The sequence below is a fragment of the Pongo abelii genome, chromosome 18 (assembly GCF_028885655.2).
Source record: "Pongo abelii isolate AG06213 chromosome 18, NHGRI_mPonAbe1-v2.0_pri, whole genome shotgun sequence".
Lineage (NCBI taxonomy): Eukaryota > Metazoa > Chordata > Mammalia > Primates > Hominidae > Pongo > Pongo abelii.
Window position 1 is genome coordinate 28,520,774 of NC_072003.2, and position 15,604 is coordinate 28,536,377.

General features: G+C 37.8%; 1 protein-coding gene across 1 annotated transcript; it reads right to left on the reverse strand.

Annotated features, from left to right (window-relative positions):
* Positions 1 to 14,983: 14,983 nt before the first annotated feature.
* On the reverse strand, positions 14,984 to 15,289 carry LOC100445149 (cytochrome c-like). The gene has a single exon (XM_009250568.2). It carries the CDS (start codon positions 15,287 to 15,289, stop codon positions 14,984 to 14,986), a length of 306 nt encoding a protein of 101 aa, XP_009248843.1.
* Between the last annotated feature and the right edge of the window lie 315 nt (positions 15,290 to 15,604).

The following is a 15,604-nucleotide window of genomic DNA, read 5'->3' on the forward strand; positions in this document are numbered from 1 at the left end:
TCTATTGATTTTTCTTATGCCTTTGCCTGGTTTTGCTCTTAAGATGACATTGGCCTCATGGAGTCAATTGTGAAGTATGTTCTCCTCTTTAATTTTCTAGAAGAGTTTGTGTAGGCTTACTATTATTTTTCTTAAATTTTTGATAGCAATCACTATTAAAGACATTTAGGCCTAGCATTTGTTTTTGTGTTTTTTTTGTTGTTGTTGTTTTGGTGGCAAAATTTCTAACTATAATTACACTTTCGTTCATAGATTTAGGGCTATTAAAATTGTCTATTTATTCTTAAGTAAGCTTTAGTAGTTTGTGTTATCAAGAAATTTGTCTATTTCATCTAAATTGTCAGATCTATTGGCATAAAGTTATTCATACTGTTTCCATAATTATTCTTTAAATATCTGTAGTCTCTTTAGTAATTTTACCTCTTTCGTTCCTGATGTTTTATTTGCATCTTTTCTCTTTTGTCTGACTAGAGGTTTATCAATTTTATCAATCTTTTCAAAAGAACAAGGTTTTGGATCCATTGAATTTTTTTCTATTTTTCAGTTTTCTATTTCGTTAATTTTCATTTTGATTTTTATGAGTTTCTTTCTTATGCTACTTACTTTGAATTTAATTTGCTTTTTTTTTTTTAATCTTACTCTGTCGCCCAGGCTGGAGTGCAGTGGTGCAATCTCAGCTCACTGCAAGCTCTGCCTCCTGGGTTCAAGTGATTCTCCTGCTTCAGCCTCCTGAGTAGCTGGGATTATAGGTGCATGCCACCATGCCCAGCTAATTTTTGTATTTTTAGTTGAGACAGGGTTTCACCATATTGGTCAGGCGGTCTTGAACTCCTGACCTTGTGATCCACCCACCTCAGCCTCCCAAAGTACTGGATTGCAGATGTGCGCCACAGTGCCCAGTCTTTTGTTAGTTTTTTAAGGTGGAAGCTAACTATGCCAGACAGTACTAAATACTTTATACTCATAATCTCACTTAATGTCTACAATAATACTTTAGAAGTAAGCATTGCATTATTACTCCCGTTTCATCAATGATGAAAATTGAGGTTAAAAAAGTTGGTACAATTCAGTTGTGGGATTGGCACCTAGACTTGTCTGATTAGGAATACTATTCTAACTGCTTCAGTATCTTTTCTCTCTACTTACAAGCAGCCATATGCCTGGGCATTTTCCAAACCTATGTAATAAAGATTTCAACCTCTCTCTCTGTGAAAAAAACCAAAAAACTGTTATTCTTAGAGGACATAAATTCAGTATTCACCTGCCTGAAGGAAGATGCATACTTAAAGTTTTTATGTTAGGCTCATTCTGTATTTTTGAGGATTCTAGCACACTTGAAGGGTTTGAAATTTAATATCTCATTGTAAAGTATGTATTTTTTCTATCTTGCCTCCTTTAAAGCTTGTGTGTGTGTGTGTGTGTGTGTGTGTGTGTGTGTGTATACGTCTTGGGCCTTCCACTGATTTGCTATCTCTTGATGGAAACTAACTCACTAGAGTTCATAATCTTTAGTTGAACTAAGCCATCAGCCTAATTTTTGAGATTACAATAGTGTGATCCCTTAGCTTTTTTCCCCCGAATTCTCCTAATCTTTCTCCCTCTTTATACATCCCAGTTGTATGGAAATCTGCTGTTAGGGAGGTATTTGATACCAATAACTTAATTCATGGGGTATGTTTTCTTACGTGCATTGCCTGGTAGAGGCGATTAGAATAAGGCATGCCAATATATTAAAGAGATCTCAGATCGACCAAAGTGGAAGGGAATTTTCTAAAATTATCTGTGATCAGGGTATAAAGCTCAAGGAATAAAGCCCACCCCACCCAATATGTCCCTTCCTTGAGAACTTCTGCCTCCATCCCACAGGGATGGGATCAGGAAGCCATGTTTGAACTGTGCAATTTTGCTTCCGTGCCATGGCTTATTGAACCAGGGCTGAACACTTGATCCTAAATAGAGCAATGATATTAAATGGACCAGTGATAGTCTTTCTCCCAGGAACTTGGAACTGGATTTAGAGTTATGATTTATTTCCTGCTGGTTATTTTGAAACAAGAATATGCAAATTTGGGAGATATGGGGCAGCCATATTTGACCGTTTGCTCTCCAAGTTAGCAAAAGCCAATCTGGGAGACGGAATAAAGTGGACACATGGAAGAGACAAAAGGCCATCTGGCCCCAGAAAGGGAGTGATAAAGGGAGAGAAGGAGGGAGGTTGGGAAAGAGAAAAAAGGAAGGGACCGAAGGGAAGGAGTAGGGAGACAGGAAGAGAGAGAGGCGTCCTACAGGATTTCTGACCACTTTCCCACTCCTAGTTCCAGTTCCTTGTTGGGAGGCTTGGCTGCACTCTCTCACCTTCAATTTCCAGCCTTTCCCCTGTAGCATTTTCATTTCTCTCTTTTGTTATGAGACAACAAAAGAACCTTGATGGAGACATATTTGCTATTTAGCTCCTCTCCAATTGTGGAATGATCAATACACAGACATCAGTGAGCATGCTGGAGTCATGGTTGGATATGCGTGGATGGGGACTCCACACAGAAGCTTACCCCAGAACTGCTGCAGTCAGTGTGTGACAACGTAGACCCCTTTGTAAAAGGAGTGTGTTGGGGAGTTTCTGATCCTCCACAGACAGATGTGGTATCTATAGACATGTCAGCATTTCAGAGAGATGGCCCAGTTGGGGGTGGGGGTGGGACTGGTCCTAGATGTATCAACTTGGTGGGAGGGAGGGGGGTATCCTGAATGGGAAAATCTCAATGTCAAGGAGGTTCAGTGATCTTGCATTATAATCGACAAAAATGAGGACTACAAGGGTCTGAGATAAAAGGGGACAGGATATTCTAACAGGTGGGTCTGAAATGATGGTTAAAAGCCTACACATTAGTAAGCACAAAGACTCAACAGCACTGACCTGAATCATTGTTTCCAGAGGGGTGCTTTATGATGTTTCATAGAAAGTATCTTATGTTGTCCAAAGGGAAGACCAATTTTTTAGCCCAGACCCTAAGTGAGAGGTGACTTCTTTCTCCAAAGGGTGTTTTATCTGAACCCTGTCTACAGCAATGATCAAGTAATGTTGTTTATAGCAGAAAGAATTCATCCGGTAAAGCAAAGAAGTTAAAAAGTTTTTATAACAGTTCCATGAGAACATTCAATAACACATAAATAATAAATTGTAGCTACTACTACTATGATTTCTCTTTTTCCTCCTTCTCCTTCCCCTTCTCCTTCTCCTTTCCCTTCTCTTTCTCCTTCTCTATCTCTTTCTCCATCTTCTTCTATTGCTAATGCTATTAAATATGGTGCCCAAAACACAGGAGATATTTGATGCCTATTATTTTTCTTAGACAATGACAAAAGGAAACCACTGACTTTTTCTTTTCATATTCCCCTTATTCCAATCATTTACAACTGACCACACAGAGATGTTGCTTTTTGTTTCTTGACCACTAGAAATGGCATCTTTGTGGTATGCCCTGTAAAATGCCCCCTTTTGTGGTGTGTCTCCTAGCGGGATACCTGGAGAGAATCATTGTCATAGAGTCATAGAATCTTAGTTGAAAGGGACTTTAGAGGTTAGTTCCTTTCTAAAAGCTAGCATCTCATCTAAGCCTCTTGGAGAGGTATTCTTCTCGTTTATTACCAGTTACTCCAGAGAATAGAGAACTTCCTCCAGGGCTGACTTTTATTGTTGAATGGCTTTGATTAGTTCCACTGACTTGAAACATGCTTCACTGGGAGCCTCTGGAACCACATAGACTCAATCTCATCTCTTCCTCACAATAGAAGCCAGCTCAGGTGTGTTCTACGAGTCTACTGTCTGCAGCGTACCTGCTCTCTGCTCTTCAGTCATCTACATCTTACATGATTTTTGGACTCTGACATTCTGCTTATTCTTCCTCGAGCTTGTTCCAGTGTACCCGTGTCCCTTTGAAAAGATATGTCATTTAAAATTGGACAACTGCTTTCTGAGCTGCTCAGATAGTGCAGATCAAGTGTGATTCCATTCGTCCCTTATCTGGACACTGCTCTGTTTATATTAATGCAACCTAACTAAGTTTGAATTAACTTATTTGTTTCTTTGAAGTCATGTAACATGCTGGCTCAATGAAAACCTTGAAGCACTTTTCATATAAAATATTATATTTTCTCTCATTCCTGTATAGCAGATCTTTTGAACTTATGGTTATTAATCCACTGATTTCTATTATAGATGATTTCCTTCGTGTGTCATCAAAGTGTGTTATGAAAAACTTTGCATTAGTAGATCCAATGGTTCCCTGTTGCTTATAAGATAAGACTAATACTATAATGCTCATGAATTATGTAAAAATTATCTTATGAATTGAATTCTGGCATCATGACATAAAGTTTCCCCTCATCCTACACTTCAACCATTCTAAACTATGAGTAGGTCACAAAGCATATTCTGCGTCATGTCTTTGTATCAGAACACATGCCATCCCTTCTGCTTAGAATGTCTGTACTCCCATTGTGCACCCAGTGAACTCCTACCCATCCTTAAAAATCCAGTTCAAATGTCACCTCCTCCATAAAGCCTTCCATGATTTCATCTTCTACACTGCTCAATATGGCATAGAGTACAGTGGCCTTCCTTTTGCCAAATACTTGGGATCACAATTGGATTCCCATGCTGAGGAAAGCTACTTTCATAGATTTATATATTCCCAGAAATGATTTCCTCAACTATTACTGATAGATGGACTTACGCTGTGCCAGTAATAGTACTAAGGACTTTACATGTATTATCGCTCTTTGACATTACAGTGAAGCCCATCCCCTGTAGTGGATGCCATTGTGCTGTGCCATGTTGCTGCGTGCACAGGGCTTTTTACTGAAAGCGGCTAGCTACTCTATTTGGAGGTATTCTCTGGCAGCAGAAGGACGCTCAGCCAGTGTTGTGGCCAACCTGAAGTGCCACAGAGTGAACACTCCTGGACCAATAATGAATGGCAGTTGGTGGAGAAATGCCTAAGCTCCTTGCTTCTTGGGTGGGACAACTCTGGTGAATGTTCTACTCCATCTCCCAGAGGTCCCCAGAGGGAATGAACACCAGTTGCCCATGACAGTCATCTGCTCACGAATGCATCTCATATTTGCTTCTCCCATCCCTTTCTTGCTGCCTCACTGTCTTACTATCACTTGCTACTATCACCTTCCCAATAAACACTTGCACTCGAATCCTATTCTCAGCGTCTATTTCGGAGGGAACTCAAAGCCAAGCAACTCTTTGGCATAAGGAAATGAAGGCTCACACAGGTTAAATGACTTATTCAAGTCTATTATTCCAGTAAGCGGCAGAGCCAGGATGAAAGCTCAGCCATGTTGAAAGTTCATTCCCCCCAGGGAATGAGACCTGGGGGGAGAGGGATCTGGGTAAGTTGGTTCTCAGAAATACCTTGGAGGGAAGGTATTCACGGGCTTGAATCCTGACCAGATCACCCCTTTCTGCCTTTATCCACTACTTGAACATGAGCCAGTGCACAAGCCTCCGAAGGGCAGTAAACAGACACTGAATAATTGAATTCTGAACAAGCCACACTAATGCAAATATCTTACAAATTGATTTAATTGCATTCACATACAATAAAGCTGAGCGCTAAAAGGTCAGCTAGAAAATGGGAAAGGACCCCTGGGAGCTTCCAGGGGGAGGCTGAGTTTAATACACATTCATCACATTTTATCATCTAATTAGTCCACACAATGCCAAACTGATAGACGGAGACTTAAGCCAGTGTATCGATTGATTATTTGCTTGGCATCTATCATATCACCTTAAGGCTGTCCCTATCATGGGCAAACAGAAGTATTTAGTGGCTCAGCAAAAACGGTTGTGCATTTGGAGAAATTGTTTTCCTATAAGGGATTTGAGGCTCCGAAAACACTTTACCTAGATACTGAGGCTATCTCTGAGTGTTACTATTGAATAGTTTGCTACAAAGGCAGTCACCAGAAACCAAATTTCCCTTGCTTCCTCTTGCCTGCAGAATGAATATTTATAAATCATGTAGTCTAGCAAACCCTTTTAAGCTGTAAAATATTTAATTCAGGCAATTAACTAGTATCATCCTTGCATGGAAATACCTGGGTAGGGAAGATGCTCTGGAGGAGTTAATAGAAAGCGAACTGGACTCTGCAGTTTTATTCCACTGGAAATGAAAGTATGCATTTCAATCTAACAATTTGCATGGTAGCTTTGGGCTCAGGTGAAATATTGACTCTATTTTGCACTAAGGATGTGGAAACTGACTTTGACCTAGGATTTTTGTTTGTTTGTTTGTTGTTTTCAGAGATATAGGGTCTTGCTATTTTGACCAGGCTGGTCTTGAACTCCTGGACTTGAGCAATCCTTCCATCTCGGCCTCCCAAAATTCTAGGATTACAGGCATGAGTCATGGCACCTGGCCTTGACCCAGGATTTGAATGGTGGGGTTGTGCTCAAGCTGGGGTCAAAATGATGTACTGGCCAGGTATGGTGGCTCACACCTGTAATATCAGCATCTTGGGAGGCGGAGGCAGGCATATCCCTTGAGCTCAGGAGTTCGAGACCAGCCTGGGCAACATAATGAGACCCCCGCCTCTGCAAGAAACACAAAAATTAGCCAGGTGTGGTGGCATGCACCTGTAGTCCCAGCTACTTGGAAGGTTGAGGTGGGAAGATCATTTGCACCCAGGAGGCAGAGGTTGCAGTGAGGTGAGATTGCACCACTGCATTCACCATTGGCCAACAGAGTGAGACCCTGTCTCAAAAAAAAGTACTAATTTTCTTATTTTATTCTTTAGAGAATTGTTTTATTGTTATCTCCCTGAGCCTTAGTTTCCTCATGGGTAAAGTTGAGATAATTTAGTGAGGTGAATTTGAAATGAGCTTAGGTATGCAAAAGCCTACTTGAACTAAATTTCTGTAGAAATGTGATTTATTATTGCTATTGGAGCATCCAAAAGCTATGATATATGGCATATCATTATACAAGAGGTTTTCCTTGAGCTGATTCTACATTCTATTTCTATATTTACCTCCGTGTTTATAGTCAAACTTCTTTAAGAGTTTCCTGTATTCTTTAACTATACTTTGAAATGTTCTTTTCACACCTCAATCCCCTGATATCAGGTTTCCCTTTTCACTGTTATTGATACTACTCTCATAACAGTTACCAATGATGTTCATGCCATTAAATCCAATGTCAATCTTTAAGACCTTATCTTGCACCAATTCCTGGAATCACTGGGCACCACTGACCATCTCCTGTTTGGAAACACTCTTTGCCCTCGCACTATTGCATTATTTTCCTCTTACTTTTTCAGTATCTACCTCTCATTGCCTTTTACAGGAGAATCTTTGGTTTTCCATTCCTAAGTGCAGAATTCCAAAGATTCAATTTTAGCTCACTTCTCTTTTCTGCATGTCTCCATCCAATTTTATCACATAAATCGGACTAGAAACTTGTCATCAAGTGTCATTCATCAGTGGACGGATGACTCCAAAGACTTAGGTCTTCTTTCTCCCCTTTTCTTATCTTTCAGCCCTTGACCTTTCCTAGACCTCATCATCTCTCTTTTGCATAAATATATTAGTTTTCTTAATGGTCTTCCTGTCTGTTTCCAGGCTTGAGCAACCTCCAGTCTCATACATACTTTCCCCAACCTGGTCTTCTACGATGTTTCTTGCTGAAGCCAATATGATCTTTCTAAAATACAAATGTAGATTCTCCAAAATCTTTTATGAACTAAATTGTTTTTACCCATTCTCTTTCTTGAAATTGACTGAAAACAAAAATAAAAAAGCAATAAATACAACTCTGTATTCAATAAAGCTATAAAAGATTTGCAGCTCTGAAGTGTAACCTATGAAGAATGTCTGCTAAAGATAGTTACACATGACCAAATCAAGACATTCCCTCTAGAGAATATGTGTCTCTACACATCTCAGTCAGCATGCAGGGTTTTCCTAATGTAAGCACCATGCGATGTGTCTGCAAAGACTGGGAACATGAGTGGGCTGCAGAACCATCCATGAGTTCATTCAAATGCCACACATTGGTGGGGGGTGATTTAGAAACTGTGCAGGCATGTAATATTACCAAGAAGCAAGATATTGGTACAGAATTGAGGAGAGAGGAGAGATGGACAGGGGCAGAAGAAAAATAAACACTGAACCATAAGATAAAAGTATGGAAGAAAGAGTACTTCATTGCAAAATAAATAGGATGACCTCCCTCAACAGACATATGCAAAGCCACCACCTAAAGAAGGATAAAAATGCTAACAGCAGGGAGAAGAAACTAAATAGCACATGGGGAGGAAAGTGTTCTGAGACAGAATCCCCAGTTCTGAGTGGTCAGCTCTCCCTGCTCACTTGCCCAGCTTGTCATGCACAGTATCTTTTAGCTTACAGCTTCTCTGATGAAATGACTCCTATTCTAAAATAAATAAAATTTAGAAAATAAACTAAAAGGCAAGTGTAGATTATAGCCTAGAAAGTTCATGTAGCATTTCAGGGAAAAATGATACAAACACTTCTCTACAAAATCGAAGAAATGAAAGAGAAAATCAAGTAAGAGATAAAATGGCTCAAAGAAGACATTAAGAGAAGAAAAATGACTTAGTAGAACTTAAGAAACGTGGAGGAAAAAATAACATAAAATATATGAAAGTCATGATGGAAGTATTGACAAGAGTTAGCATTGCTGAAAATATAATTAAGAATATAGAATATAGGGTTTGGAAAGTAAATAAATAAATAAATAAATAAACAGAAAGGATTGGAGGGCAAAGGAGTGGCAATATATGTATAATTGGCAGCACTGGAAAAGACAACAGAACAAATGGAATGAAAAAAAATCATAGAAAAGAATTTCCTGAATTAAAGGGACTCTTTATTTGCAAACTGGAAGGAAACAACATGAACTAGGAAACATTGATACCAAATAATTAACACACATTCTAGTGAAATTACTCAACATCAAGGGTGAAGGAAAAAATTCAAAGGACCTGTAAATATAAGAAAAAACCCTAGTAACTGAGAAAGGGTTCAACTATTACTATCAGCCTTCTAGCACATGATTTGACAGGCATATTTTGAAAGCATCCAAGTGGAAAGATATGGAATCCAAAAACAATAGATTCACCATGTTTGGTGACAAAACCATTCTATTTAGAATTTCACCATACAAAGCTCAGAAAAAGGGAAGATATATAAGAAATATGAATATACATATGAATATGTGATGTAAAATAAAACAACAAGAAGTAAAAGAGAGTATTATAAACCTACTGAAGGAAACAAGTCAGTTTTAGAAAGTTTCTATTTTGTTCATCCAAAATGTAAAACTGCTTGCATTTTATGAAACATGAAATTCAAAATAGCATAATAAGAATTTAGTGAAGAAGAATCTGGCTGTGAGAAAGTTAGAAATAAAAGATTCAGCATAAAAGTGAGATACTACAAGATAGGGTAAATGTATTTTATTTTAGTTTTTTTTTATTATACTTTAAGTTTTAGGGTACATGTGCACAACATGCAGGTTAGTTGCATATGTATACATGTGCCATGTTGGTGTGCTGCACCCATCAACTTGTCATTTAACATTAGGTATATCTCCTAATGCTATCCCTCCCCCCTCCGGTGTTTTTAGACCTAAAACTTTTTATTTTATTTTATTTTATTTTTTCTCTTTTGAGACAGGTTCTCACTTTATCACCCAGACTGGAGTGCAGTTGCACAATCTCAGCTCACTGCAACCTCCACCTCCTAGGCTCAAGTGATTCTCGTTCCTCAGCCTACTGAGTAGCTGAGATTATAGGCATGCACCACCATGCCTGGCTAATTTTTGTATTTTTAGTAGAGACAGGGTCTCACCATGTTGGCCAGGCTGGTCTCAAACTCCAGAACTCAAGTGATTTGCCTGCCTCAGCCTCCCAAAATGCTGGGATTATAGGTGTGAGCCACTGTGCCCAGCCAAAAACCTTTATTTTAACAAACACACTATAATAGCACCATAACTATATAGCCAAATTTTACACATACAGTTAATTGTCTCATTCTCATTAAATCAGATATGGCTGGATTCAGGAAAAGAAAATAAGCCAAAGCAGTTGAAGAGAGTAGTATTAAGAGGATATTCAGGCTTAGGAGTCGAGCCAAATGAAAAATTTTTTTCTCATGCATTTTGAAGCATAATTGACAAATAAAAATTGTATATATTTAAGGTGTGCAACATGACGTTTTGATGTACATATTCATTGTGAAATGATGAACACACTCAATCTAGTTAACATGCTCATCGCTTCACATAGTTGTCTTTTGTTCCCCGGTGTTGAAAACACCTAAGATCTACTTTGTCAGCATATTTTAAGTGTGCAATACAGTATTATTAACTATGGTAACCATACTGTACATTCGATTCTCAGGACTTTTCTGCATAACTGAAACTTTGTACTCTGACAAAAATTTCCCCATTTCCCCAACTCCTTAGACCCTGGCAACCACCATTCTAATCTCTACTTTTATGAGTTTGACTTTTTTAGATTCCACGTATAAGTGAGATCATACTTGTCTTTCTGTGAATAATATTCCACTACATATATTATATAGGTATACTTACTGCATTTTCTTATTCGATGATGGGCATGGAGGTTATTTCTATATCTTGGCTGTTGTGAATAATGTAGCAATGAAGATGGGAATGTAGATATCTCATTGAGATACTGACTTCATTTTTCTTTTTATTATGCTTTAAGTTCTGGGATACATGCGCCGAATGTGAAGGTTTGTTAACATAGGTATACACATGCCATGGTGGTTTGCTGCACCCGTCAACCTGTCATCTACATTAGGTATTTCTTCTGATGTTATCCCTCCCCTAGCCCCCCACCCCGTGACAGGCTCCGGTGTGTGATGTTCCCCTCCCTGTCTTCATGTGTTTTCATTGTTCAACTCCCACTTGTGAGTGAGAACTTGTGATGTATGGTTTTCTGTTCCTGTGTTAGTTTGCTGAGAATAATGGTTTCCAGATTCATCCGTGTCCCTGCAAAGGACATGAACTCATCCTTTTTTATGGCTGTGCAGTATTCCATGGTGTATATGTGCCACATTTTCTTTATCCAGTCTATCATTAATGTGCATTTGGGTTGGTTCCAAGTCTTTGCTATTGTAAACAGTGCTGCAATAAACATATGTGTGCCTGTGTCTTTATAGTAGAATTATTTATAATCCTCTGGATATATACCCAGTAATGGGATTGCTGGGTTAAATGGGCATTTCTGGTTCTAGATCCTTGAGGAATTGCCACACTGTCTTCCACAATGGTTGAACTAATTTACACTCCCACAAACAGTGTAAAAGCGTTCCTATTTCTCCACATCCTCTCCAGCATCTGTTGTTTCCTGACTTTTTAATGATCGCCATTCTAACTGGCATGAGATGGTATCTCATTGTGGTTTTGATTTGCATTTCTCTAATGACCAGTGTTTCCTTTGGATATATACCCAGACGTGGGATTGTGCGATCATATGGTAGTTCTATTTTTAATTTTTTGAGGGACCTCCATATTGTTTTCCATAATGGCTGTACCAATTTACATTTTGATAGGATATATTTTTAAATAGTATATTAGAAACAGTAAAGTATAGAACTGACAGAGAGGGAAATTTAATCGAAAATAAAAAGAACACATTTTAGAAGCTTTCTAGTTCTTAGAAAAAAAGATAAGGATTAAGAACTGAAAATAAAATAAAATAATAAGAATATTAAATGAAAGTTGATAGCTACAGTGGACAAATAATTTACTTTCAGCTGTTGAATAATTTTCAATTATCAAAGAAAAGACACAAACAAAAGAGGTAAATAAATATTCAAAAAATATAGAAGACTGCATAGAGCACAGTCAGGATGTAAGACTGAAAAAGACTTGTCAGAGATGGGGACACTGTAACCCTTATGCATTGCTTGTGAATACTGTACTGGCACAGCCATTGAGCACACACCAGTGATACATCGTCATTAAATATACAGGTCTCATATGACCAAACATTCTGACTTCTGGATGTTTTTGCAGAGAAGTTATCACACAGGTTTCTAAGGCGACAACTCTGAGAACGTTCATCAAAGTGTTGTTTGTGGTAGTGGAGATTTAAGGCAATCTAGGTTCAATCATTGAGACATGGATAAGCAAAAGGCATGGTATGCACACCATTAATAATGTTCAGGTCAGAAGCAACAGATGAAATGCACCCAGAGCAATGTGCAGTTGAGTGTAAAAATGTAAGCATCAAATGAGGTCCACAGCGTGATGCTATTTATGTGAATTAAAATATGTATGCATAAAACAATACTACCAGTTTTATAAGGACATAGAAAATAGAAGACCACACATCTAACACATTCAAATAGTTGCCAAAGGGAGGAAGACGTAGAGAGGAATTGAAGAGTATATAGAATAAAAGGCAATAAATAAACTTATAATGTAAGAACCACACAAACAATGAAGGTCTATCATGAAATGAGGAGTATTAGTAACATTCTACCTAAATTCCACTAGCAAAAATAAAAGGCCCATTCAGACAGCAGAAAAATTATGAAGAGCCCAACTCCTAGATAAAACCCGAAAGATAAAGAATACTTCAATTGTCAAGCAGGAGGGGGAAATAAACTATCTGCAAAGTAAGAAATGAAGGCTGACCTCAGATTAAGTGTCAAAAAACAATGAAGGATTTAGTTGTCTATGATAGCTTTCTTGTACAACAGGATGTTTTCAAACTTATACATTTTCTGCCTCAGATATAGAATCAACCCTTTCTCCAAAGATCTTTGATCTTTGGTTCTTTTTCGTGGGAAGAAAAACTACAATCTGGGTACCCGGGATGCCCTGTGCCCTGTGTTAGTTATTATTTCTAGGACTTTTTGGTGCACAGGGCTAGGAGATATGCACTTTTTTCTTTCTTTCTTTCTTTTTTTTTTGAGACAGAGTCTTGCTCTGTTGCCCTGGCTGGAGTGCAGTGGCGTGATCTCGGCTCACTGCAAGCTCCGCCTCCCGGGTTCAGGCCATTCTCCCGCCTCAGCCTCCCGATTAGCTGGGACTACAGGCGCCCCCCACCACGCCCGCCAAGTTTTTGCATTTTTAGTAGATATGGGGTTTCACCGTGTTAGCCAGGATGGTCTCGATCTCCTGACCTCGTGATCCGCCCGCCTCAGCCTGCCAAAGTGCTGGGATTACAGGCCTGAGCCACCGCGCCTGGCCGGACATATGCATTTTTTTAGATACAGTACATCATAAGTTTATATCCAATTCAAAATCAGGCTTAAGGGATTTTATTTGACCTCATCAATTTCATGTCTGTATATCCTTCCCACAAAGCCCCAAATCTCAGTTCTTGATAACACTGATGTAATTACTCATTTGATTTATTATCTTACAATAACAGTATCAACACTATCACCTACAATGCTATGCTATTACTGGAAACAATTTAAGACTTTCTTTGCCTTTTCTTTTGTTCTTAGGATGTATTCCATTAGAGACGCAGAGTTAAATTACTATGTTTTAGAGCCACTTGGGATATTTCCTTTGTGGTGAGGTTAGGTTACCGACTGAGTTCACAACTTGGTTCATCTGTTTAAATTTACTTTTGTAGTCTGGGGATTGCATTTTTCTTTATTTAATTTTGCTTTATGATTATGTAAAGTATAAACATGGTTTCAAAGACAGAGCTATAATACCAGGTCCACTCAAAGGAGTCTGTTTTCAACCCCTGAATCTTTCAAAATATTTCCTCTGTTTTTAAATTTAAACATTTTAAGTGTTAAGGTTTATTCTGTTTTTAACATATATATGTTAATTTCATACATTTAACATATGATAATATAATATGCTATAATGTATAACAATAAATGTATAAAACATGTTATATTACTGTGTGATAACATTAACATATGGTAATTTAATATTATTCAACATACAACATGTAATACTATATTAACACATTATATTAATTAACACAGTTTAACATATTATAACATATATATATTTAACATGTTAATTAGATATAATGTGTACACGTGTGTATCTCCTCTTTTCTTTTTTTCCCCTGTGGTTTTCTTTTTAATTATCTTAATTCTTATGACCACACATAATTTTAAAATTTGTGTATATCGCCTCTACTTTAATCCTTTTAAGTTGGCAAAAGCACCATTCCCAATCACAAATACACAGCAGTTCTACAGTTTTATGTTTCTGAATTGCTGTTTAAAGACAATCCTAAATTATAACTTAGTTTGACTTAGATTGTAAAGAATTCAAGAGTGAAGTTTAACTTGCTACTATTTTAAATGCATGTGACCTTACAGATCTATAAAATGTGAGAAGCGTTAAATAATCTCTGATATTACACATAAACCACACTAAAATGCCTTTCAATAAATAAAAGGAACTATTTTAAATACAGGGAATTCTAATTAGATTGGCACAGTTAAGCCCAAAAATATAAAGTAGACATTGCTACCTTATTTATCTTCAACTCTTGCCTTTAAGAGGCGAATGAACACAAAACACAGGTGAATCTTGCTTGGTTCTGAGACAGTGAAGGAATTTCTCCAGTGTTTAAATATATTCACATAACCAGTTATATAAATCTAAATATAAAACCAATCTCCAGTAAGTTTTAAGACGGCCTTCACCATCTTTGCGAAAAGTTGAACATTACTAACAAAGTCTAGTTCTATCTTTAGAAGGGGTAATAAGTAATAGCATTTACTGAATTGGAATTACTATTACAATTCAAAAACTGAACATATTCATTTAACCACAACCCAGTCTTAGTTTTAAATCAGGACTGCCCAACAAAATATTCTGTCAGTCATTCATGATCTGAATTCTGGTGTATGAGATCTATTAAATTATGGTACACATAAAAAAGTCACGAGACATTTCTGTGTTGTAATAAATAAGGCAGTGGCCAATTATTACTCATTAGTAGCTTTTTTAAGATAAGCTATCAAGTCTTCCCTTTTTGCCTTCTTAATGCCGGCAAAGATCATTTTTGTTCCAGGGATGTACTTCTTGAGATTCTCCAAATACTCCATCAGTGTATCCTCTCCCCAGGTGATGTCTTTGTTCTTACTGGTGTCTGTGTAAGAGAATCCAACAGCCTGACCTGTCTTCCACCCGAAGAGATTAGACCCTGTCTTGTGCTTGCCTCCCTTTTCCATGGTGTGGCACTGGGCACACTTCTGAACAAAAATCTTCTTGCCTTTCTCAACATCACCCATATTTAGTTCTGTTTTTCGTCGCTGGCGCAACTAAGGTTCCTGCTCTGAAGCCGGACGTCTCCAGTCTCTCGTATCTCCCCTTTTCTTAGAGAAATGGTGGTATGATATAGACACATTTCTCTACCTGGATTTTTCATTTGCACAGTATATCCTGGAGGACACTGCCCATATACAATTTAGAGGAGAAAAGGTTGTGACTCGAAAGTAAATTTACTATTTAAATTTGAAAGCAATAGAAAGACAATTTCCAGATATGCAAGGTCTTAGAAGTATCTTACTAAAAGCAAACCAACAAACAAGCTCTACAAAGAATTT